Genomic DNA, 26635 nt, shown 5'->3' on the forward strand with positions numbered 1-26635 from the left:
TTTAAGCGCTATCTCTCTCTCTCTCTCTCTATATATATATATATATATATATATATCACAAACTAGAAAACTATTAAGTTGAATATTTGATTTATTCATTTTGAGCTTGAACTTTCTCCTTTGTAATTTTGTGTAACTCATCACACTTATTTTTGTATTATTTATATCATTTTAAGAAATTTATACTTATATTATTGAATACACGTGTTCAAAAACTGGTACAGTTATTATATTTCAAAGTTTCAATCCAAATATGTAATAGTCCTTAATTCACCACAAGTTAGATAAATAATTTAGCAAGTAAATATCAATATTCTAGATAGATCAATAAATAATGTTTATTATTATATTTAGCTTTTGATAGTTATAATTTATTAAAATAAAAATTATTAAATTGTATAATTATACATGTGCAATCAAACACAATAATGAAAATTACATTATAAATATTTTATAACAAACAAACAAGTCACAATATGTTGGACTAAAACAGTTAAAATATACTTTTAACATGGTATGATATTATCCGCTTTGGGGGAAGCTTGCATAATTTTTCCCAAAAGGTCTCACACTATTAAGATATCTCTATACCTTATATGTAGGCTCCAAATCTTTTCATCTACTAATGTGGGACTTTGTTCGTATACCCAACAATCTCCCCTTCGAACTAAGTTCTACGTGGCTTACTACCCCGATTCATGGATCTCCCCCTCGAACTAAGTTTCATGTGACCTATTGCCACGATCCACAGGTCAATTTTCAAGATTCATAATGTGCCACCTGTGAGCATGTGATTTTTGCCTCACACGAATTACTCCAAAAGAATTCCCAAAATTAGGTTTCTTCTTTAATTATGTGTTATTCTAGGAAGTACTGTGCAATTTTCCTGATTGTTTGCGTATCTTTATGTGCATATTTAATTTTATTAATGCATTAAAAAATACAAAAAAAAATATAGCATCTGCACTTAGGATTTGATTTTACATTTTTTTGGTTAAATGTTGTTTTACAAAAAGTGAAAAATTCACAAAAAATAACGTATTATTGCATTTTAGTGTTTAATGTCAAAATTTTACAATTTTCTTTTAATTTGGTATTAATTATGTGTAATAATTATTATTTAGAATTCATTAGTATTTTTGATAGGATGATTTAGTTTGTAATTTAATTTAGGATTTTAGTCTTAATTTTTTTTTTTGAAAAAAAAAAAGAAGAAAAGAAAAGAAAAAGAATTAAAAAAAGGGGAAATCAAAATTGGGCTAATATCTCATTTAAATCCCAAGCCCAAACACAAAACCATCCAAACCCATTCGAACCGGCCCAAATAGCCCAGACCCGTCTCCAGCCTCAACCAAACGCCGCCATTTCGGGCTTTTTAATCTGGACCGTTGAATCAGCCTGAACGATCCAAAGCCTTCCTCACAACCCGACCCGTTCCCACACCTGGACCGCCCCAGCTGAAACCAAAACGACCCCGTTTCCATTTATGATCTAATCAGAGCTGTTGGATTCCAATCATCCAACGACCCTAATTAAATCAAATGTTTCAATATATCAACCCCCCAAACCCGGCCCTTCCCATCTCATTCCCCCCATCTTATCAGGAACCCAACAGAACGCCACCGTGAACCGCCGCCTTCCGCCCATCGAAAATCGCCTCATGGCGGTTCCGGTGGCCTAAATCACCCTATCTTTACACCATAGAATCCCCTCACCCCCCTCTTTCTGAATCCACAAACCTTATCCCTCAAATATCCCTGGAATCCCTCGAATTTCAGATCAAAGATCGGACCCGAACCCTAGTTTACCCAATCGACCCCAAACTGACACCCCCATAGCCTCCACAACCCCCTCATGCCCAATATATCATTAGTTTCCCTCGAATGTATCCAGTACTCCTCAAATATCGAATCTGAGTTCGAGCCTTAGAACCCTAAAATTCTGGCCAATGCATGAAAGATCATTTAACTGGATTTATGGGCTTATTCAAGCTTGTTTCATCACAAAATAATAACGCTCGTTTGTTCTGCACCAAGAAAAAACGTTTGGTATTATTTTGGGTTGATTCAGAGTGCCAAATCCAAGTTCGAGCCTGTCCAGTGAGTTCTTTCCAAGTTTTTGTTTATTTTCATTAGTATTATTCTGATATTCGTCTTCCTCGTCTCTTTTTCTTTTTCTGGTCAATTTCAATTGAAATTCGATCAGTTCTTTGGTATAAATTATTTTTGTTCACTGTTGTTTCTTTAAGATTTGGTTTTGTGGATTTGTTTCGTATAATTAGGATATCAACTTGTTTTAAGACTGTGAAATTGTATCTCGTTAATCACTTAGTCAGAATAATTAGGGTTAGTTCAATAGTTTGGTTTAACTTCTTTAATTATGTTGATAAGAACTGATTAATATAAGTATAATTCAAGTGTTTACCTACTTAAGAAGCTTCTAATAGTGGTACGGTTGGGATTGCAATAGCTGTTTAAATTAAGAAAGCACTAAGTTAATGGGTAGTTAAAAATAAAAAGGTGAATTGATAATGGAGGATACACTAAAATGAATGCCTATAAAAAGGCTGAACGTGAGAGGTGTTAAGAGACACGGACAGACAGAGAGGAGAAGAACATTCTGATATTCTGAAAGTATTGAAAAATACAGATTTTTTTAGAAATAAGAATCCAATAAATTGGCTGAAAACTCTCTACTGTACCATTGAGCCTCGGTAATTCCTGATTCTTTTAAGTTCTGAAAACAATAATGTTCAGTGATGGGGTTGGAGTTAGTTCGATACTAGTTTTTTGGAAGGTTTTGATCAAATTGTGTTAAAGACTACTGTTCCATTAGATTGTAAATCGATTTTCTGGTTTCATTTGCTGAATTTGGGCTGTATTGTTGCTGCTGCCGATTTCTGCTGTTTAAAAATTGTTGATCCTTCTTTATTTCTTTGTCCCCTCAATCTCAGGTACCTTCTTATCCCCTGGATAATGATTGATTGTTGAACATGTAAATCAGGTGGAATACTAATTGAATACATGCTGCATTTGAACTTAGTTTCCCCTATTTCTCATACTGCTTTAATATTCTGTAATAGATATGTAGTTTTAGATGTTATCTAAGCTATCATTTACACATTTAATGTTGTGTATGTTCAGTAGTTATATGTATGGGTAATTGGACATGTATGTATGATTCTAATGTGTATGTTCAGTAGTTGTATGTATAGGTAATTGGACATGTACGTATGATTCTTATTTGAGATCAGTATGGTTCGAAGTATTTTGCAAGCATGTTTTGTGTTTACATTTGCTCCTGAATGAGTTTAAAATGTCTAAGGATTATATTGAAAGCTTTAATATAATTTTCTGGAATTCATGGGAGAACCAGATTCTAATGTACTGGTTTGGTGACTATCAGTGTTAGGGGAAATTCAAGTTAGTTTAGTTATGTTGAAAATGATTCACTGGTTATCTACTGTTGTTTGCATGTCAATTGAGCAGATTTGGTTGTTTTAAATTCTACAAGTTTTGTCAACGTGAGGTTTAATTAAGGTTTAAATATCAGCATTTCAAGTTAATTTAGGGCCTTGAAAATTTAGAATCATATGATGTATAGTTTCTCAAGAATTGGATCCTTAATTGTTTTCTATTTCAAAATCTTGGCATTGTTTGTATGTTGTGACTAGCTATTTAGGTTCATTCTGAACTTTTGTTGCTCAGCCATCACTTGAGCACGATACAGACTCGATATCGAGTCTAATTGGTGTTGGTTCTGAGGCTTTAAAGAATTTGGGCCTTCTGTTTGGGCTCAATTTGGGCCCAGAATTTTAAAATTAATGAGAAATGAAAGTGATAGGCCCTGCTGCATGAGTTTTTTTTATTTGCTTCAAAACAGGGTTCTTCACTGTTAGTCGGGGTTGGTACAATTTCGTTTTAAGACTGGCCCAGTTCCCTAATGTTACAAATGAATTGTGTTTAGTTTCTTTAAAAGGGATTACCATACCAATTGGGCGAATAATTATGGCCCTTTAATTTGATGGCTGCTAATTAGTAGGAAGAAAATATATTTTTGATTCTTGCTCATATCTAAAGTACTACATATTGATGCAAAAATCTTGAGCTTTAGTAATCAAGCTAATGATTTCGTGCACTTAACGATACAGACTTCTCTTGGTCTCAAATCTCAATATGCTGTTAATTCCTCCTAGTCGGTTTCAAAGTAATTTGATCACAAAGAGCTTCTAAATTCAATATCTCGTGATGTGCTTGTTGGAGTGATTATTTGGTTTGTTTTGTGAGCTAATCTGGTAGATATTGGAATAAAGAGAGGTCTATTGGGCTAAACTCTAAGAATGAATAAGTTGAGAAAGAACTTGATAGGCATAAAACCTTTTAATAACTTTTTCTGTTCCGTGTGGCATGATTACGGGTTCCAGAATTAAGACCAACATATGCGTTCGCGCAACGTTGGGCGAAACAATCTTAATCTTAATAAAATACTATCGTGGTTGTGTACACGTTCGCGTGACATAATTACGATTCTAAAAGCAAAATCGGAGTATGCGCAACTTCGGCCCAATTTTCTCAACATTAATAAAGCATTATTAACTGTGGACACGTTCGCGTGACATGGTTTTTGACGCGCCAAACAAATGGGTATACGTGCGCGTAACCCGTTTCAAGATAATTTTCTTGATTAAAAAGCGGTGAAAGGTAAATGCACATAGGTTCTAAAATCAGTAATTAAACAATTTTAATAAGCCAAGTATGATCAAAGCGACCGTGCTAGAACCACGGAACTCTGGAATGCCTAACACCTTCTCCCGGGTTAATAGAATTCCTTACCCGAATTTCTGTATTCGCGGACTGTAATACAGATTCAATCTTTTCCTCGATTCGGGATTTAAACCAGTGACTTGAAACACCATAAATTATCCCAAGTGACGACTCTGAATTTAATAAATAAAAACAATCACGTTTCGATTGTCACTTAAATTGGAAAAACTCCTTATACCCTTTGCAGGTGTGGTAAAAAGGAGGTATGACACCACTTACATTATTAGAATATTATGGCAAGCGAAACCCGCAGCTAACTTCTTTTTGTATGTGCGCCGGCCCGCACCATTACTTTGTCATCTCCATACTCGTCACGCTGAACATGTGCTTCATTTTGAAGAAACCCGAATTATTTATTTGATAGATTTGACCTCAAATACATTGATTTTTATAATTATCTTTTATTAAAAATAAAAAATATTAAATTGTGTAATTATAAATGTGCAATCCAGAGAGAGAAACTCTAACTTCTCTCTATTAACCTACAACCCTATCTTCTATTGTTTAGCAAGGAATGAACCCAGAAACAAACTCATCACATAACCCATTCCTCCAAAACCACCTGATCAAGCTACTGATCATCCATCATCACCAACAATTTCCAACTCCAATATTCCCAACAATCCCTCATTTAAGGAGAAATTACTCTCCCATGAAACTATAATAAATACACCTACTAACTCCAACGTCACCTTACTTGACTATGTTGAGCCAATGAGGGAGGATTCCGACTATGAATCGTTGTCCCCACAATTCAGTCATATCTCCCTATCAGATGAAGATAGGCAGCGCATGTACTCACCATGGCAATTCTCTCTCATAATCAAACTCCTTGGTAAAAGAGTGGTCCATCAATACCTAAAGAAAAGGATCCAAGACCTTTGGAAACCAAACAAAACATTTCCATTAATTGACCTGGGATCAGATTTTTATGTAGTTAAATTTACAAAAGAAGAAAACATCGCAAAGGCTCTACAACAAGCCCCATGATTCATCAATGGTCATTACCTCTCCGTCAGAAGATGGGAACCAAATTTTGTAGCTAGTCAAACCAAGGAATTATACTCAGTTGTCTGGGTTCATCTTCCTCAATTACCTACTGAGTTCTACGATGCGATAGTGCTTGAAAAAATTGGTAACTTAATTGGGAAGCTATTGCGTATAGATACTTGTACTAGCTCAACAATTAGAGGGAGGTATGCGAGACTATATGTGCAGGTCCCATTAGATCAACCTGTCCAAATTGCAATTCAAATTGGCACCCATCTACAGCAGACAGCACCCTCATGCATCTACCCTAGCACAAAGATAGTAAAGTAGACTCAAATGGGACCTTGGGAGATAGCATCTACCTCAACAGCTAAGGGGCAATCCAATGAGGAGCAGTGGCAAACAGTGTCATTCCTAAAAGTCCATAAACATAAACGAAACACTATCACTCCTCCAAGGATCAGAAACACGGGCAATCAAACAGGTATCTGTGTCAATATTTTTGATGCAATATCAGGTAAGTTCCTAAATACTCAAAAATTAGCTTTCAAGCCTAAACATCCATTTAATTCTGAGCAACAAAATTTAGAGGATCTAAGCCTCTCTACTACAGAACAATATAATCCTAATGCTACCCCTATCATTCCTATCCAAACCTCGAATAAATTCTCATCATTGCTGGCTAATAGTAATGATTTAACTAAGTAAGAAGAATCAGCTAACATGGATTTGGATGATATCTCCCCTAGCCAATCCGCTGATAATCCTCACTCTTCTCCCACACAAAACCCCTCCATTCCCCCCCCCCCCCAAATTGTTAGTCCACGTGGCAATGCAGTTGCATGCAATACCACTACAAATAAAACAACGGCCCATTCCCTAAACACCTACTTGGAACGCCTCTGATTTCCCATAATGCCCCTAATACACCGATTATCTACTTGTCACACAACCATGGCCACGTGGCCATGCAAACCAATTCCCCAATACGAGATAACCTAGAATTGGAAGCAACTACACAAATCATGCAAACTACAAACCCTATATTACCTGATCAATCATTGCTTCACGAGCCCCAAACTCCTATTGCCTCTACATCTTCCACTCTTAAAAATGAATCTACCACAATCATTCACAAGAAGGAGAATACCACTAAATCAGTTATCCCCCCACCATCGTCCATCCATACTATCCAGAATGGACAACCAAGTATCAAATCCAAATCTTCCAATCTATGTCACGAATACACTACCCCAGGATCACCAACCAATGACATGGTTGGAACAAGGCCTTCAGGGACAAGCTGCCTTCTTCACACAGAACATCCAGAACCAGGAGGTTCTATTTGTCCTCCAGAACCCTCAGATACTAGCCCAGCTAATTTCAGAGGGCATGAGGCTAGCCATGTCAAACTACATCAACCACCTTTGGGTGATGAATGTTCTCAACCCAATAGCCCCAACATTGGCACCTGCTCTACTTCACAACATGCAAGCTCATTGGAATCTTCCACACCACTACAACCCATTGCAGAATATGCAACTCTTTTACCAGCTCCCTTTCTTTGCTCCACAAGATCAAAACAATCCTCCTTTGATCCATGCATGACAACCTGTGCCTCAACACTTTCCACCACCGATGGATATTCACCAAACCCAACCTCATCCCCATCACAATGTACCCGTACAAGAAGAGGAAGGAATAGTGGAACAAGAACAACTCATCCCACCGCTGAACATAACATCGTCCACAGAAATTTCAAACCTGCACGCAATCAAGATCATGCTGTTCCAAGCACTGGAAGACAAGAAGTTTGTGTGTAAGTGCCCACAGGAACTGTACAAATGCTCCCTCGATATCAGACCTCCACTAAACAAGGCAATAGGAAATTTCACAGTAATACTAAGCGCATCAGTGAAGGGCAGTGTTCTACAACATCCCCCCCCTTCCGATCCCTCAATGAGTAGACTTCCTAATTTTGTAATTTGGAATATCAGGGGTGGAAATAATTATGAATTTAAGCGTCACTTTAGGGACCTACTAAATACCCACAACCCTTCCCTAGTTGCTCTCCTGGAAACTCGTATGACCAATCACATTGGAACTCGAGATGATTTCCAATTTTCTGACATGGTGAAGATTCCAGGTCAAGGCCAGTCGGGTGGTATTGCTATACTTTGGCATGACTCCCATGTTCAACTTAGTCATATTCTTCTTGATTGTCAGGAAGTCCATGCAATGATCCGCGTACTTCCTAATCACCATCCTTGGTTGTTTAGTATTGTTTATGCTAGCACTCATGTTCATATTAGGTCCCAGTTATGGTTAAATCTGGAAAATATTGCTAACAATTACAAGGGCATGTAGTTCCTAGGTGGGGACTTCAATGAGGTCGTGAGTCAACAAGACAAATGGGGGGGGGAGACCTATAAATCGTAATAGAGCATCTAGATTTCAATCGTGTATTAATTACTGTCAGTTTATGGACCTTGGTTTTAAGGGGGCTAAGTATACTTGGTCTAATCATACATATAATCGTCCTGACTTAATTTTGGAACGACTTGATAGGTGCTTTATTAACGAACAATGGCTTGAATATTACCCGAATGCTTTTGTTAGTCATCTGCCTAAGACTTATTTTGACCATACACCCCTCCTTATTTCCCTATCTCATTGCACTAGGCTCCACACTAATCGTATCTTTCGACTTGAAACATACTGGTTCCATCACCCTGATTTTACTACAATAGTTAGAGATACTTGGAATAGTCAAGACTTAACCAATGCCACCACTCTTTTCACCAATAAAGTTAAAGATTGAGCTGCCAATAATTTTGGTTATGTTATTAGGAAAAAGAAAACAATTCTTGCTCGACTTAGTGGTATCCAAAAATCCACAAATTATCCTACGAGTATATTCCTAAAAATTCTAGAGCAAACCATCTCTAATGAGTATATCACTCTTTTAAAAGTAGAAGAGGATTATTGGAAGTTTCGTTCCCGTATAAATTGGCTTAGTGAAGGTAATGCTAGTACCAAATTTTTCCACATAAGTATCCTTAATAGGAGAAGGAAAAATCGTATTTCTTTTTTTTAAGGATGCTCATAATAATTGGATAATGATCCGACCAAATCCTCCAACACACCTTTAATTATTTTCAAACAATCTACCAAACAGGCCATGAATCCTAAAATTGGCTAACCACCCAAACTTCCCTAGTTTCATCCAGTACTGCTGATTTATCAGCATTAGACAAACCATTGCATAACCATGAAATTACTAGGGCTATTTTCTCGTTCAAACCTTTTAAAGCCCCGGGTCCGGATGGATTACATCCTTTTTTTTACTAAAAATATTGGCACATTGTCAAAAAAACAATCTATGACTACTGTCACTCTATTTTTGATAACTATAGCATCCCTGAACACATTAACACTACCTTCCTTTGTTTGATACCCAAATTTCATAATGCCAATGAACTGAAAAGTTTCAAGCCTATTGGACTTTGTAATACTTCTTATAAAGTTATTACCAAAATCATTGTCAACCGTCTAAAACCCTTTTCAGTTACCCTCGTAGGCCCCTTTCAATCAAGCTTTCTCAAAGGACGATGTGCGGCTGATAATGCTATTATCATTCAAGAAATTATCCACCACTACACGAAAATAAAAGGTAATAAGGGCAAAATGATCCTTAAAATCGATTTGGAGAAAGATTTTGACCACTTGGAATGGCCTTTTATTCGTAGAGCCCTCCACTATTTCCATTTCCCTCCGAAAATCACCAAACTCATCATGTCTTGCATTACTACCTCTAGTATTGCTGTTCTAGTCAATGGATCTCAAATGGAGTTCTTCAAGCCATCTAGGAGCATTAGACAAGGTGACCCTATGTCACCTTATATATTTATCCTTTATATTGAATTATTATCTACTCTTATCAATCACCAAGTTGATTTAACTTTATGGGATCCTATTAAAATAAGCCCTTAGGGACCACCCCTTTCTCATTTATTCTTCGCGGATTATTTAACTTTAATGGCTGCAGCCAATGAGAAGTCTGCTTCTACAATCAAACGTTGTCTTGACTACTTCAGTAAGTTATTAGGGCAGCAAATAAATCATTCAAAATCAAAACTACTCTTCTCTAATAACTGCTCTATTTCTCAAAATAATTTAATATTTGTCGTTCTAAACCTTAAAATTAGTGACACCTTTGGAAAATACCTAGGTTTTCCAATACTGAGTACCAATCCTAAACCAAAGGACTACAATTTTATCCTGGACAACCTCAATAAAAGACTCAATAGTTGGAAAACTCAATTCCTGTCATTAGCTGGGAGAACCACTCTTATTCAAACCACTCTCAACTTTCTTCCTAATCACATCATGCAATACACCATGCTGCCCCAAAAAACCCCATCGGAAAATTGACAAAATCCAATAAGATTTCCTTTGGGGTAGCAATCTCACATCCAAAAAGATCCATTATATAAAATGGGACACTGTCTCATTTCCTAAAAAAGATGGGGGCCTGGGGATACAAAAATACATGGATAAGAATAAAGTGGCTCTTACAAGCCTCAGCTGACTTTTCTTTAGCCACCCCACCACTATCTGGGCAACCTTACTTCAGTCCAAATACAATGGTCGATATTCTAATACGTCACATTCTTTCATATGGAAAAATATCCTCACAAGATGGAGCGTTTGTAAAGATGCTACTGCATGACATATTGGGGATGGTTCCCACGTAGATTTTTGGCATGCAAATTGGATACCATGCATTAAAAGTCTAAGAAGCATGATCCATGGTCCTTTGCCACATCAAAAGTCAACCATCAAGATTTCTCATATTTTTCACAATGGGACATGGGACCGATCACGACTATCTTTTGAATTTCCTCCCCACATTCTAGCTCAAATATACTCTATCCAACCCAATAGTAATAGGAATCACACTGATACTCCAATCTAGGCACCAACCACTGATGGTATATTCACCACAAGGTCTGTGTACCATTTTATTACTGCTAATGCAATCCACACCCATGGTAAGAATTTTCAATGGCTCTAGAAATTAAAAACTTGGAATAAGCTCAAATATTTCCTTTGGCAATGCTATCATGATAGACTACCTACAAAAACATTCTTGAATCACATTGGAATAGCCACTTCCTTATACTGCCCAGTATGCCCTACCATAGAGGAAACATCTCTTCATATTTTCCTAATGTGCCCCATAGCAAAGTAGTTATGGGAAGCCCTAGGTGTGAGCATTCACTTAGTTAACATCGTTTCTATCCACTGGCTTAATAGTTTATACAAACAAAAACCCCATACAATATGCCCTTCTTTGACGTGAGATTGTCTATTTTCCTTTACTCTTTGGCTTCTATGGCTTAATAGAAATAAAAACACCTTCCACAATCTTCGTAACTCAGTGGATAGTAATAATGTTATATCGAGAGCCATGAAATATTTGCATTGCAGTAATATCAGCTGTAACAAACTTGATAGACCATTACCAGTTGCTACCAAATAGGAACGCCCGACTATACATCAACTAAAGCTCAACATAGATGGGGCTTTAAGGGTAGATTTGAGCTAGGTGGAATAGGTGGGGTATTCAGAGACTCGAATGGGGACTGGATTCTGGGCTTCAGCAAAACAACTACTAGCCCCTCTCCTCTTTACATTGAGCTTGAGGCACTATGCCAAGGCCTAGAACTTGCAGTAACTCACCAGTTCAAAAAATTTCAAATCGAGACAGACTCTGCCTCTATACCTTCACTAATTAAATCAAACTACTCACCACTCTATAATGCCCTCCTTTGTAAATGCAGGTACTGGCTGAAGATGTTGAGGAATCCACCCATCCTACACAATTTCAGGGAAGGCAACAACATAGCACATGAGTTGGCGCAACATGGAGTTCAGCAAGCCAACATCTACCATAATAAGATATATCTAGAAGTACCGGACTACCTTAAAGAAGTTGTGCGTGCTGACAAAGAAGGACTCACGGTTATTAGAACTACTACTACTAATACTGTTGTATTAAATAATTTGGCCATGCTGGGCAACCCTATAATGTCGTCCTTTGGTTGTAATGCTACTTCTAATGGTATGCCTTCGTTTGCTCCCAATGGGAGGACCAGGCCGTGTAACTTTGCTACTTAGTATTAAATAAAAATTTATCTTCCTTGCCAAAAAAAAGTGCAATCCAACATGATAGCGAGAATTACATTATAAATATACTATACAAACAAAAAGTAACTATAATTATTATACTTTGCAATTCCAATAATTATTATCTGTAGGAATATATTTTATTAAGTTAACAATTTTTTTTTGTTTCTTCTTGTCACAACTTTAAATCCAGACCCGGTCGTGATGGCGCCTCTCGTGAAGACAATGTCAGCTGACACAACACCCAATTCATTTTAAACAATTATAATAACGCAATTTAAGTCATTAATATGCTAATAATCCCAAAATAAAATTGAACTAGTACAATTTGCGGAAACCAACACAGCCCGACATCGAGGTGTCACCAGTCATGACCATCTAAACATGTGTCTAAGAGTCTAAAAGAGTTTATACAGTCTATTATAGAACTAGAAACATAAAATAAGAAAGGAGGGAGAAACACTGGCCTGCGAACGCCGAGCAGCTACCTAGTGGACTCCGAATAGCCTGATGGGAGCAATCAACCCTCACTGGCAGCACCCGAAGCTCCTAAGTCTACACACAGGGTGCAAGGAGTAAAGTGAGTACTCCAACTCTATGAGTAATAAAAATAAATGAAGACTGAGCGATAAGAAAAATACGTAAAACACAGCAAAATGCTACAAAGAGGCAGTGTAAAATCAATACAATGCAATAAAATAGTGAAATCTTATAAAAACACCTTAGTTTAGTATAAGCTTCTTTAAAATACCTTTTAACCATTAAACAAGTAAATAAAAAGCAACGAGAAAAGATAAACACATAAAATCAACCCCCGGGGCACAATATCAACAGAATCAGCCCCTCGGGCAATAACATGGAACAACACCAGCCCCTCGGACTATATCACATATCACACTAGGTACCCGCGCTCACTGGGGGTGTACAGACTCCGGAAGGGGCCCCTTACAGCCCAAGCGCAATATCAATCCATCTCGTGGTATAATCAATAGGCTCTCGGCCTCATATAAAGCCACCTTGTGGCGTACAACTCAGTCCCTCGGCCTCATAATCATAAATCATAATCAATACCGCTGCGACGCGTAGCCCGATCCCATAATAACGTCACAACACAGGCCTTCGCCCTACTCTGTCAAAATCTCTAAAAGCCATTCAGGCACAGTAAAATATGAATGCTCAGCTCAAACTATCATTTAAGATGTCAAAACAGTATAAACATGGTTGATTTATAAAAACAGTAGAATATAGCATGACAGAGTACAAATATAAAGTTAAAACAGTGAGGAAATAGTAGTAAAAATCCCCTAAGGGTCCAAAATAGTTGTCACGAGGCCCAAATATGGCATTCAGTCCAAAATATGATGATAGCAAATAGTTTTCAATCAAATACTCGGTAAAATAGTCATTCGGGGTGGACTAAGTCACAATCCCCAATGGTGCACGACCCACGCTCGTCATCTAGCGTGTATGTCGCCTTAATATAGCACAACGATGTGAAATTCGGGGTTTCATACTCTCATGACAACATTTACAATCATTACTCACCTCTATCCAGTCCAAACTCTTGCCCACGATGCCTTTGCCTCTCTAATCGACCTCCGGATGCTCCAAATCTAACCAAAATCAGTGCAAAACCATCAAAATATGCTAAGGGAACAAAACTCACTCGAAAGAAATCAAATTACAACCCAAATCCCGAAATTGGCCAAATCCGAACCCCGGGTCCACGTCTCGGAATCCGATAAAAATTACATCAATAGACTTCTTATCACTCCCTGAGTTTATTCATATCAAAAGCACCAAAATCCAACCACAAACGGCCCTTCAAATCCAAAATTCTAGGTCTCCAATTACAAGGCCTAATTCTTCAATATTTAGGCATAAATTCTATAAATTTCATGATTATTTAGGTAGAAATCACATTAGGATTGAGTATTAAGTTCATAAATCCTACCTCCAAGTGTTCCCCCATGATTCTCTTTTCAATCCTCTTCAAAAAGCTTCAAAATAGCCCAAAAATAGATGAACTTAGGCAAAAATCGCGGAATAGGCCTTGTAAACATTCTGCCCAGCTATTTTAATTCCTTCTTCGCGAACGCGGTCAATGCCTCGCGTTCGCGAAGCACAAACTTAAGTTGACCAGAAATTCCTCTTACGCGAACGCGACCACCCCTCGCGAACGCGATGCCTCAGTAACTCAACCCTTCGCGGACGCCGCATCACCCTCACGAACACAATGACCAACGAGCTCAACCCTTCGCGAATGTGGGACCTCCCTCGCGAACGTGAAGGCCAAATCTCTAGCCTCTCATCCTAACCCTTCGCGAACGTGAGGGCCCACTCACGAACGCGAGGGCCAAAAGTCTGCAACACTCACAACAGATTTTCTACAACTTTCCCCAACTTGAAATGGTCCGTTTAACCACCCGAAACTCACCCGAGGCCCTCGGGACCTCAATCAAACATGCCAACCTATCCCATAACATCATTCAAACTTGTTCCAATCTTCGGAACGCTCGAAATAACATCAAGACACCAAATTTGCATCGAATTCAATCCTAAGAATTCCAAAATCTTCCAAATTTCGGTTTCGATCAAAACGTCTATCAAACCACGTCCGAATGACCTGAAATTTTGCACATACATCCCAAATGACACAACGGACCTACGACAACTTCTGGAATTCCATTCTGACCCCTATATCAAAATCTCACCTATCAACCGGAAAATACCAAAATTCCAATTTCGCCAATTCAAGCCTAAATCTACTTCGTACCTCCAAAATACATTCCGATCACGCTCCTAAGTCCCAAATCACCTCCCGAAGCTATCCGAACCATCAGAACTCACATCCGAGCCCTTTATCACATAAGTCAACATCCGGTTGACCTTTCCAACTTAAGCTTCCTCAAAAGAGATTAAGTGTCTCAAACCTTACCAAAACCTCTCCGAACTCGAGCCAACCAACCCGATAATACAAAATACAGCTGAACAAGGCAATAAGAAGCAGAAAATAGGGAAAACGGAACGGTAACTCATAAAACGACCGGCCGGGCCGTTACACTTGTTCTTCTTCTACTCTATATTTTTTTAAAATTTTGACGTTAATCATTTTTTTAAGGTGGTAGTAGTAGTATTTTCTTGTGAATGCTGACGTCATCGTTACATTTGCTTCAATAAAGCGGGAATTGAAAGGCATAAAAAGCGCCACAATTCCCCGGAGTCCATTAGTGGGAATGGGGAGCGCCATGGCTGAGCAGCAACTTCTGAGCATGGGCTTTCCGCAAGACTTAGCCGCCGAAGCTCTTACGGCAACCGGCGGCGATATCGTCAAAGCTACCGACTGGATTCTCCAGAAAGATTCTTGCAATTTCAACCCAAAATCTCTGTCTTCTTCTACTACCGATCAACGCTCGTCCCCTCCTCCATTTCAGCCCAAAATCGATCGTTTCTTTCAATTCCAATCCAAACCCCTAACCTCCACGTATATATCAACCCTTAAACCCACTGTTACTACTAAGGGGTTGGCGACCCACGAAGAAGAAGAAGTAGAAGAAGATTATGAACCCCAATTAACAAAGCGTCCAAAATTAGTAGTAGAATCTGAAAAAGAAAAGAAAAAGAAACCCCCTCACGAACCCTTGTCCGAACGAATGCGACCTCGTACCCTAGACGAGGTTGTTGGTCAAGACCATATTTTGGCGCAAAAATCCCTTCTTCGATCAGCCATTGACTGCGGTCGTCTCCCTTCACTACTCTTGTGGGGTCCACCTGGTACCGGCAAAACATCCATTGCTCGAGCCATAGTCAACACTTGGTCTGCTTCTGAAAATAATATATACCGGTTTGTCTCCTTATCGGCAGTCACTTCGGGGGTTAAGGATGTTAGATATGCTGTTGACGAAGCGAGAAGGCTGAAAAAGAAGAGCAACAAGAGGACTATTTTGTTCATTGATGAAGTTCACAGGTTCAACAAGGGCCAACAAGATTCCTTTTTGCCGGTTATTGAGGACGGCAGTGTTATTTTCATTGGAGCAACTACTGAAAACCCATCATTTCATTTGATTACGCCGTTATTGTCCAGGTGCAGAGTTTTGACTCTCAATCCCTTAAAACCCCAACATATTGCTTCCCTCCTCAGGCGTGCTGCGGCTGATTCTAACAAGGGGCTGTGTTGTTCTATGGGTGAGATGTTGAAAATTGAAGTGAATGATGAGTGTGTAGAGTTTCTTTCAGAAAATTGTGATGGAGATGCTAGGGTGGCATTGAATGCCTTGGAAATCTCGGCTACCACTGCTGTTGCACGGTCGCAAATGGCGAGAGGATCAAACGGGGAGTTAGAGTCTGCAGTTATAACTCTGGATGATGTAAAAGAAGCAATGCAGTGTAAGCATTTGGCTTATGACAGAGCAGGGGATGAACATTATAATCTTATCAGTGCGCTTCACAAATCCATGAGAGGAAGTGACGCTGACGCTTCCATTTATTGGCTGGCGAGAATGTTGGAAGGGGGTGAAGAGCCTCTCTACATAGCCCGCAGGCTGGTCAGGTTTGCTAGTGAAGATGTGGGGTTAGCTGATCCATCGGCTCTTTGCCAGACGGTTGCTTGCTACCAAGCTTGCCATTTTATCGGCATGCCCGAGTGCAATGTTATCCTTGCTCAGTGTGTTGCTTATTTGGCCCTGGCTCCCAAGTCTATTTCTGTCTATAGAGCAATAGGGAAAGCTCAAAAAGTGGTAAGAGAATCAGTTGGACAAAATGAAGGGGTTTCCCTTCATCTTAGGAATGCAACAACTAAGCTAATGAAGGATCTTGGTTATGGGAAGGATTATATTTATCCTCCTGACAATCCGAACTCATCATCCCAGACTTATTTGCCACCATCTCTTCAAGGTTATAAGTTTCTCAACTGGCCAAACGTTGCATCAAATTATCGATGATGAGGATAACATGACAATGTTATGGCTTTCTGAAAATAGCTTCTTTTGCGGGTTAGCACTGTTTCTTCTCCCTTTTATCTAGTTTTGGGAATTGTTAGTGATCAGGCAAATCTTTAGGAATTTTGCGCCACTCTATTGTCATTTTTTGGGCAACTTTGACTTTTAGTTTTGAGCAGAGGAGGAGGAAAAAACTTCTGGTTTAGAGGTGTTGAATGATTCCTTTTTTGGTTGTAGTTTTGTCAGATTTTATGTGCATCCCTTCTATTTTGTCCTTGCTTTTGGCTACATCTGGAAACAATATATATTACATGGGAGGTTTACTTTTTCCGCTTTTATCTCTATATTTACAAGAAACTTTTCACTAGCTATCTCAAAAAATTAATTTGAAATTTTGCCTAGATGGAGATGAATAATTTCTCCGTATTCGTTCTATATGTCCAACAGTCAATCTTTGGGTACCTTGCAGAAGAAATAAGTTAGTTGTGACTGGTTTGAATGATGCTCAAACTTAGAGCTATTATTTCATTGATGTCATACGATTTAAGACATTTTGGAAGACTGATTACTTGGTAAGTTATATCCTTCTGAATTGCTCTGTTAACCACAAAATTTGTGTGGGTTAATATCATGTCTTTCAGAGCAAGTAATTTGAATTGCTGTTGCTGAGTGAAGACATAATAAATTCAGATGAACTAAGGCATTCTGATATATTCTGTCATCTGGTAGAAAAAGATATCAACTTTCACATGTCTTAAGCGAACTATATGTGAGTTGATATCTGACTTTGACTATAAATAAGTCAATTGATAATTAACAACTCAATCTAATCTTTTCTAGAGCTGTCTTTTAGGGACTTGTTAGCAGTGCATTCCTTTAACTTTAGGGATCTGTTTCTGATTATTATCAATTCCCTGTAAACCAAGCAGTGATATTATCTCTTGTGGTGTTTCTTCTGAACATGCTAGACCAAGTTGGAAAACAGAAACCAAGCAATCGATTTGTTCACTACATATATTCTTATTTGCATCCCCTTCTGTTATTTCTCCACAAAGAGCAGATCCATCAACAATATCCATTATTTTGATCTGGTAATGCCAGTTTGACGAAATAGTGGAGATTCACATTGTCTTCAAGCAGTTTGTCAATGGGCCTTTTTCCAGTGAAAATCTCCAGCAATAGGATCCCATAACTATTCAGTAGTTAGCGTTATCCCAAGCGAGTTGAACTGGTTAAGGTTGCTTTCCCCAGATAAATATGGGAGGAGCTTGGCCAATCCAAAATCACTTGCACTATCATGTGGAAGAATAGTTCAGCATTATGTAACCTCTTCTAGGCTTCAACACAGAGGAGAAGTACAATTCATTAATAGGCCTCCCATCTATGATGATTTTTCATCGGCATGAAACCTCTCCCTCTCCCTTGCCATTGCAGCTTGTTTTTTTCAATTTGTATAGCACGTTGTCACAGAGTAAAATAACCTGTAGAGTAGCACCAGAAAGAATGTCGATCCATAGGCCTTTTCCCCTAAAGATACGTCAGAAAGCTAATGAAGCAGCTGTAGGAATCCCACAAAGGCAAAATGAAGCAAGATTGAATAGGATCCGATATGCTGCCAACCACATCCCCTAGCAACACCTACAATGTCCATAGGACCACAATTAGTCATACGCCCGTACTTGTCATGTAATTTTAGTGTCGGATACACGAAAAAAAACTTCACATATATACATAATATAATCTCCCGGCAAAGGTGATTCAGTTGAACCCCCTTTGGTAAATGTGGCTTCGGCCGCTGGTATTTGTTACCTTTTCTTGTATGTGGAAAAAGTCTAGCCTAAAAGAGTTCCTTGCAAGCTGTCAGTTATGACCAATAGACACAAAAGAGGAACCATATTTGCAAAATAGTCCACGACTTCCTTCTCGTTGCTGAAAATGTAGCCAAATATGTTTCTACAAGCAAAGACACTTATGCCTAAAACTATTGTCTCTACGGCTGCAATGAGCATTGCAGAAAGCACATATACGCGAGCTCCTTGAGGATTTCCAGCTCCTAATTTGTTAGAAACTTTTGTGCTGAAAGTAAACAGGAGTTCAACATTTGAGAACAAACCACATGAAAGTTGAAGGTTGCATCAAATACCCAGACAGACCTTACCGCGCCAGAGAGACCAAATGGAATTGCATAAAGGGTAGAAACGGTGTTCAGGCTGCATCATGGAATGTCACAAGAAATTACTCCCTCTGTTTGAAAAAAAAATTTGGAGCTATTTCCTTATTAGTTTGTTTCAAAAAAAAATTAGTCTTATTAGTTCGTTTCCTTAATAAGAAGTATTTATAGTCACACAAATGATATGATAGGTTTCAGACCACAAGTTTCAAAAGTTTACAGCCGCACAAATGCTATGGCTTGTTTAACATCACATATCTCGAAAGTCTTCTCTTCTATATTAAAGTTTGTGTCAAGTCACAATCTTTTTGAAACGGAGGAAGTAGCAACTTGTGGATAAAATTAGTAACAAAACCAATCATTCAAGAGCGAGACTCAGAACATACCATACAGATAGAACGGATTAGTGGTGGCAAATGGGCGGGTTGAGTCGGATTTGGGGGGTTAAAAATGCGTTGAGCAAAAATGGGTTGGGTCTCAACTCGCCCATATTTCATGCGGTGGGTTAACCCATATTATATAAGTGTAATAGTTTTTCAAGTGCAATTTATAATTTTCTTTTGCTTAGATTATTTAGTGACGTAAGTTTAATTGGAATATATACTCTTCTTCAATAAGAGCCTGTTTGGAAAGCCACATTAGAAATGAATTTGGGTGTAATTACACAGTTTGGCATGTTTGTTTGACCAGGTAATTATTTGGTCAGCATGTAATTGGGTGTAATTGGAGGAGTGTAATTACACTCTCCAATTCTCAAGGGGGAGGTGAGAATTGGTTGTAATTACACTGTGTAATTACAAGGTTGCTTTTTAGTTTATTTCCTTTTTATTTTAATTTATTTTCTTTAGCTTTTTATTCTATTATTTTAGTTTTTAATTTTATTTTTACCTTTTAATTTCTTTTGAAATTTTAAAATATATTTTTTTGTACATTATTTATCTTTTATTCTCTTCCTTTACTTCTTGTGATGCCATGTAATTGCTTATATTTTATTTATTATTTATTTTATTATTCTATATTTCGAAACTATACCTCCTAATATTAAAAATAATGAGTCATTAACAAACTTGGCATATAATGAGTGATACAATTAAAGGAAATTTTCATAAAGCACTATCTTTTAGTAGTAATTAGTCATCTATAGATACCATTTGCTATATTACAGATTATAGATACTTTTTCTGTGGTTATAAGATGTATTTGATGTATTTAAGATATTGTATTCATGAATACAGTAGCAAAAATAGGCGTGAATTAGGGAAGTCCAGCTAATCAGTTGTTGTATTCGATTGTATTCATGGAGTGAAACGTGGGATTACAACTGGACAGATTATTGTATTCGACTGTATTCACGGCGTGAAATAGGGGATTACACTGTTTTTAAAACGGAAAGTGAATCAATTAACATAATATACTCCTAATATAACTCAACAAACTCAATTATAACATATAAATTTTGTATTTTCAGTTATAAAAAAGATTCTCAACCGAAAAATACACCAAAAATATAGCAATCTTCAGAGAAATTATATAATACATCAAAATACATAAATTATATTAATTAAAAAAACATATAAATACATTCATGACATATAGCGAGATAGTGAATGCAATGAAATACATCGAATATAACGGGATACATTGAAATACAATGGAAAAAAAGACAGTGAATACAATAAAATACATGGAATACAACGAAATACATTGAATTACAATGAAAAAAAGACAATGAATACAATGAAATACATGAAAATACATTGAAATATATTAATAGAAAATCAACTTGCTCAGCCTCAAACTCTGTCGTCTTTGTTCAAGAACAAACCCTAATTTCAATGCAGAGCGTTAGAGCGTTGTGCTCGGAATTTTAGTGGTAGAATAAGACATGCGACTAATTGATCATGGTGTCAACAGCCATTCAGGGCAGGCCTATTTGCTCTAATGTGGACAACAGTGGCTGGGTGACTTCTACTAATTCAGCTTTCCATTACTTTCCTCTTGAAATGAATTTTCTCTTTTGATTTCTTATTTCCGGTTTGACGTAGGCGGCCAGAATTGACATTAAGTTGATGAAGAATCAAGTTTACCCCTAATTGTAAGTAGATTTTTAATGTTAGGCATCAAACATTCCGTGATGCACAAAAAAAAAAGAATCTTCCTCTTTAAGCACTGTTACAATGGAGGATATCCATGGAGGAGAAAATCGCAAGCGAACTAGACATAGAAGAGGAAGAGAATCGAAAATTTTAATGGGATGGGGGAAGAGAATGGGATGTATCAAGTAGAGAGAGAAAGAAAATATTGTAACTGTTTAGCGTATTTAGTGGCTTAGGGCTAGGAGGTAACCAAAATTAAATATTTTGCTATGAATCTTAAAAGGTATCTATAGAATATAATTTTTTTAAATGATATTTATTTAAAATAAATAAGGTGTTAACCTTTGCTATAGGAGGTAAAAATAAAGTGGAATTTTGTTGTTGTATGTGGTTATAAACTTATTATGTTTCCTAATATTAAGTTGTAGTGGAACTTACTACAACTTAAATTGTGTTATATTCATGGTTCCAATTGTTAATTTTTTTTAGTAGTATTGGCTCACATTGCATGTTGTTAATTTTTTAGTTAGAATTGATAGTTTAGTTTTGTCAAACATTTGAATAATGTTATAACATTATATTTATAAATATTAATTTATTTCATCAAACATGAATTCCATGATGTTCTTACAAAACGTATATTTTTAGTTTATGTAAGTATCTAAACTAAATATTATTAATTTGAAATGTATATATAAAAATTATTTTTACAATATTAGTTATAAATATATGCTTACTAATTAATGTATATTCGCGAAAAAATATACATCTTAAATACCAAATATAGTCATTTATGCTTATAAAAATTTATATGCATATACTTATTATATTAACTTTAAGTTTTGATAAATACTTCATTTAAAATTTAATCTAATTGTGTAATTACGATTGTGCAACCAAACAATAAACTTGTAATTACACTATGACAAACAAACATGTCATCGTAATTACACAACTGTGTAATTACTAGGCTGTGTAATTACTACTCTAGTAATTACTACTCTAGTAATTACACCAATTCCAATTACATGGCGACTTTCCAAATAGACCCTAAGTTATTCAAATTTGACTATCATATTGTAAACTTACCACAAAATATGAAATTTTAATTTTAGGAAGAAAATATTCTTAATGCACACCAAGCAATATTACTAATAATATATGACTCGGTGCATTTATACTCTAGAAAGAACAAGGACGCTAACAATAGTAAAAAGTACTTACATTGTTTAGAAGGAAAAAAAGAAAAAAGAAAAAAAAAATACTCACACAGTCAACTATAGTGAGAAGAACATACGAAGGAAGAGGAGTTGGAATACCTTTATAGTTGTGAATATTGTCACACCTCTTTTTACCCCCCAAAAGAATATGTGTATGGATTTGTGGGTTAAAGAGTTTTTCCAATTAAAGTGACAATTTTGAAATAGAGATTATTTTGTTTACAGAGTCACCACTTGGAATTGATTTTTGGGTGTTCCAAGTTACCTTTTATTTGAATCCTTATTCAAAGGAAGATTTGACTCTTTTATATCGGTCTGCGAAAACAAGTTTGGGTAAGGTATTCTGTTGACCGAGGAGAAGGTGTAAGGCTTCCCGAGTCCCGTGGTTCTAGCATGGTCGCTTTTATTAACTAAAATTGGCTTGAACTAATTTTGGACAAACTGTAATTTATTGGTTTCTGTGTTTTATTTATCTGCTTTTATTGCTTGATTATTAAGATTATTAAAGAATGATTTGGATGATAAAATGTCCTAACCACACTTATTGCTTGATTATTAAGATTATTAAAGAATGATCTGGATGATAAAATGTCCTAACCACACTACCTTGTGAAGACAGAGGTTCTTATTGATTAAAAAAAAAGAGATGTGATTTTGTAGAGAGAATTTATGAAAAAAAAGTAATGAATTAATTGTTTAAATAGATGAGTGAAGTTTTGAAGGAGTCAATTGGAGTATAATTGCTTAGCAATTAAACGTAGATTCTTATCTTATAATTACATTTTATGGGTTATTCTTCATCTCAATCTATGATTTCTTCTTCAATTATGAGTAGCTAAACCCATGAGCTAGGGTTGTGGCTCAACCTTAGTGTGGGTATTTAATGAGTCTCTTATTTTAGAGCTTAGATGTTTATGGGTGATTGATATTTGGCCTGATTTATGATTTCTATGTTGCATTAGAGGTTGCAAATACTAATTTGTGCCTTTTTGACTTAGGCTCTTCTTGAGAAAGAGAGACTAAGTCTAGGAATTTCAGGTCAACAAGGAATTGGGGTGTATTCAAGAGATTGATAGCCCCAATTAAAGGGTTAAACCTAGCGATAGTAATAGCCGACTTGAGCTAATATTGCTTGCACAAACTGAACACCTAATTGGGCTTGAGAAAGCCAATTAGGGCAAGGTCACTCTTATTACCGAGAGGTGTAGAGTGTGTAGCTTCGTGCATTGGCTATATCACGATCCCAACTATAACATTATTGCCCTAAGTTCTAGATCTCGTTAGATACTCACTTAGGAGTAAGTCACTTCCCTAGTGCCTCTTTACCCATTTAGAAAACCCTACAAAAATATCTACTTAGCTTAATTTTGGGCATCATTAGTGTAAAATTAGAAATAGAAAACATACAAAAAAATGATTGGAAGTGCAATCAAGAGCACTACACATTGCTAGATTAGATAGGAATCCAACTCCAAACATTATATTAGCTCCATGTGGATTTGATCCCGACCTTCTCGGGTAAAAGCTGCATCAACCGCTCTTGCCACTCTATTGTGGTGTAGGGTTGGACCCGATCATCGAGCATACTCGACCTCGGTATAGATCGTGCTTCAGTCTTTGGACATCGCACTCTGTCTTCGAGTTCGGATCTGGTCCCTCGAGCTCGAACTCGAACTTACTTGAACTCGGGCTTTAGACGACCCCTCGAGCCTAAAGATCGGAGACATACGATTTTGACCGCATACAATGTGAGAGCATGTGACAAGGATAAGGTGTCAAGGTGATATTAATTGTAGAAAAGAGAGAACAAGAAATATATGTACATGTGGAATATCTAGAAGAATGTATTATAGGTGCAAATATACACATTGTAGATTCATAAAATTTAAGTAATAGAATATTACATGGTAGGGAATTCTACATTTAATTATAGGACAATTGCTTACCTTATTTCTAGCAGTTTAAATACCTATATAAGGATTCCTCTTGTATATTGCCCATAACCAATTTAAGGAATTCTCATTTTCTTTTCTTTTTTTCTATTGTCGCATCGCTCAAATGAGATAATCAAGCATATCCATCCTTCTTCCTCTACAAGGAATGAAGGGAAATATGCTGCAACATTTTTGGACCAAATTGGATATGGTATTCAGATAACTTCTGAAGTTAAACGTGTTTGGGCGAGAGTGATATTAGAATGGCCCCCTTTGGTAGTCCTAGTGTTGCATCTGTCTTTTTTACTCAAGAGATGGATGAAGGATTTTCAGAACCCTTATCCTCTGGACTTTTGTACAGCGTTAACAAGCAACGCATTATATAACTGCAATAGCAGACCTCAGAAATATGACAGACTTTTCAGTCAAAAAGATGTATGTGCGTATGAGAGGAAAATTCCGTGAAGTCCAATGGAGAAAGCTAGTCCGCAATAACCTTGGATCTGCCAAGTGAATTTTTATTCTTAGACTAGCAGCTTATGGAAGAATGGCTACAAAGGATAGCTTGATGCACTGGGGTGTTATTACTGAGCAAGAGTGCCCACTGTGTACAACACAAATGGAAAGCATAGCTTATTCATTCTTTCAGTGAGATTTTTCTGCACAAGTATAGAACAAACTATTACATTGGCAGGGAATTAGCAGAGCGGCTATGTTATGGCCTGAGGAGTTAGATGGGCTTAAGATCATGCTAGAGGATGAAGCTTAACTGCAGCAGTATACAGAATGACACTGGCTGCTTGTTCGTATCATATTTGAATTGAGAGGAACCTAAGAGTATTTCAAGATAAGCAAACAGACCCAATAACAATTTTCAGGAGAATCATTCAGGAAGTTTTTTTACAGACGATCCATGAGGAGCAGGCTAACCAAGAGACTTGACAAGTTAAATTTTGACGCTGGATAATGTAGTTCTGGTAGCTCAGTTGTTTTGGTAGTGCTTGGTGTTATATTAGGTAGTTTCTCGCTGCAGTTGTGGAGATGTCAATCTGCGGTTTCTTTTACTAGTACAGAATGCAATTGGTAATAAAAATCTTTTATTTACACAAAGAAAACTGCAATACCATCCATTAAATACCTGTCTTCTAATTGATCCAGACAAATTAAACGAGCCTGATGACTCATTGTCTGTAGTCAAGGTCAGCATCACCGTACTAGTCAGGCAGTATTGGTCAATTCCTTCCTCTTCTGGTCCCACCTGAACGATTTGACAACAATCTTAAGCCATGCTCACTAGATGAACAAACGAGAGAAGGAAGAGATGACCAAAGAAGTTCTCTTTCTTAAGGTGCTAATACCTCAATAATATGTATGGCATCCCAGGCTCCTTCCTGGAGATACCTCCTTCTACCATGTCCTGACTTGGAGCCATCTACATCCCCCAGAAAAATTGCAAATTAGTAGCAGAAAAGAAACACTTGTTATTGGAAATGCAAACAGAATTTACCTTTCTTATGAAATTAAAGTGGCAGTTAACCTAATTGTATTTTAGAAAAAAACCAGACCAAACATACAATAACAAAAATTGTTAAAATTGATGGTATCACCTTGTAAAGGTAAAAGGAACTATTGCATTTCCTTGGTTTTGCTTCAGACGTTGTTTTCCACTTCTTCGTTTCCATTTTTTTTCTATTAATGGTAAAATGAGACTAGCTACACAAAATGCTACTCACATATAATAAGTAATATTAAAAAAGAGAACTAAAATAATTATTTTAGAAGAATCTAAATACTCCTACTACTTAGTATTAGCTAAAGACGTACAACTTAAAAATTGTACTAAACTAAGCAAAACTATTTTTGTGATACTTTTCTTACTATCTTTTGTAAAACAAAGTGTCAAAACTGTATTAGTATTTTTTTCAATTTCATGAAAAGTAAGAAAAATAAATAAAAAACTATATAAAATACCTGTTAGTAAAAATAAGGGAAAATATTTTTATAGCTTTCATTTTAAGAGAAAATAAAGCAAAAAAGTTAAAAATAGTCAAAATAGCAATATTAGACCTAAAAGAAATATATAAGCACTAAGATATGTAAAATTTAGGGGAGGGTCACAAATTACATGTCTACAGTTGCCCCTCTTTGACTGGAAATACGTAGAGTTTTCAAACCAAGAACGACAAGATAATTTTTTTGACCCGATCCATATTTAAAAGAGAACAAAAATAAATATGAAAGAAAGAGAATGTGACAGAGTCTTGATTTTGGAC

At 36.8% G+C, this 26635-nt stretch overlaps 2 protein-coding genes across 2 annotated transcripts; one reads left to right on the forward strand and one right to left on the reverse strand.

Moving 5' to 3' along the window:
• The first annotated feature begins 15226 nt into the window (after positions 1 to 15226).
• On the forward strand, positions 15227 to 17278 carry LOC104237361 (uncharacterized). Its single transcript, XM_009791497.2, has one exon. The coding sequence runs from the start codon at positions 15242 to 15244 to the stop codon at positions 16943 to 16945; it is 1704 nt and encodes a 567-aa protein (XP_009789799.1). The 5' UTR covers positions 15227 to 15241; the 3' UTR covers positions 16946 to 17278.
• A 1496-nt stretch (positions 17279 to 18774) lies between these two features.
• Positions 18775 to 25547, reverse strand: LOC138872498 (protein DETOXIFICATION 14-like). Its single transcript, XM_070150647.1, has 3 exons — positions 25501 to 25547; positions 19096 to 19152; positions 18775 to 19018 (listed from the first exon to the last, which is right to left on the reverse strand). Exons 1-3 carry the CDS (start codon positions 25545 to 25547, stop codon positions 18775 to 18777), a joined length of 348 nt encoding a protein of 115 aa, XP_070006748.1.
• Between the last annotated feature and the right edge of the window lie 1088 nt (positions 25548 to 26635).

The sequence above is a fragment of the Nicotiana sylvestris genome, chromosome 7 (genome assembly GCF_000393655.2).
Source record: "Nicotiana sylvestris chromosome 7, ASM39365v2, whole genome shotgun sequence".
In the NCBI taxonomy this organism is placed as follows: domain Eukaryota; kingdom Viridiplantae; phylum Streptophyta; class Magnoliopsida; order Solanales; family Solanaceae; genus Nicotiana; species Nicotiana sylvestris.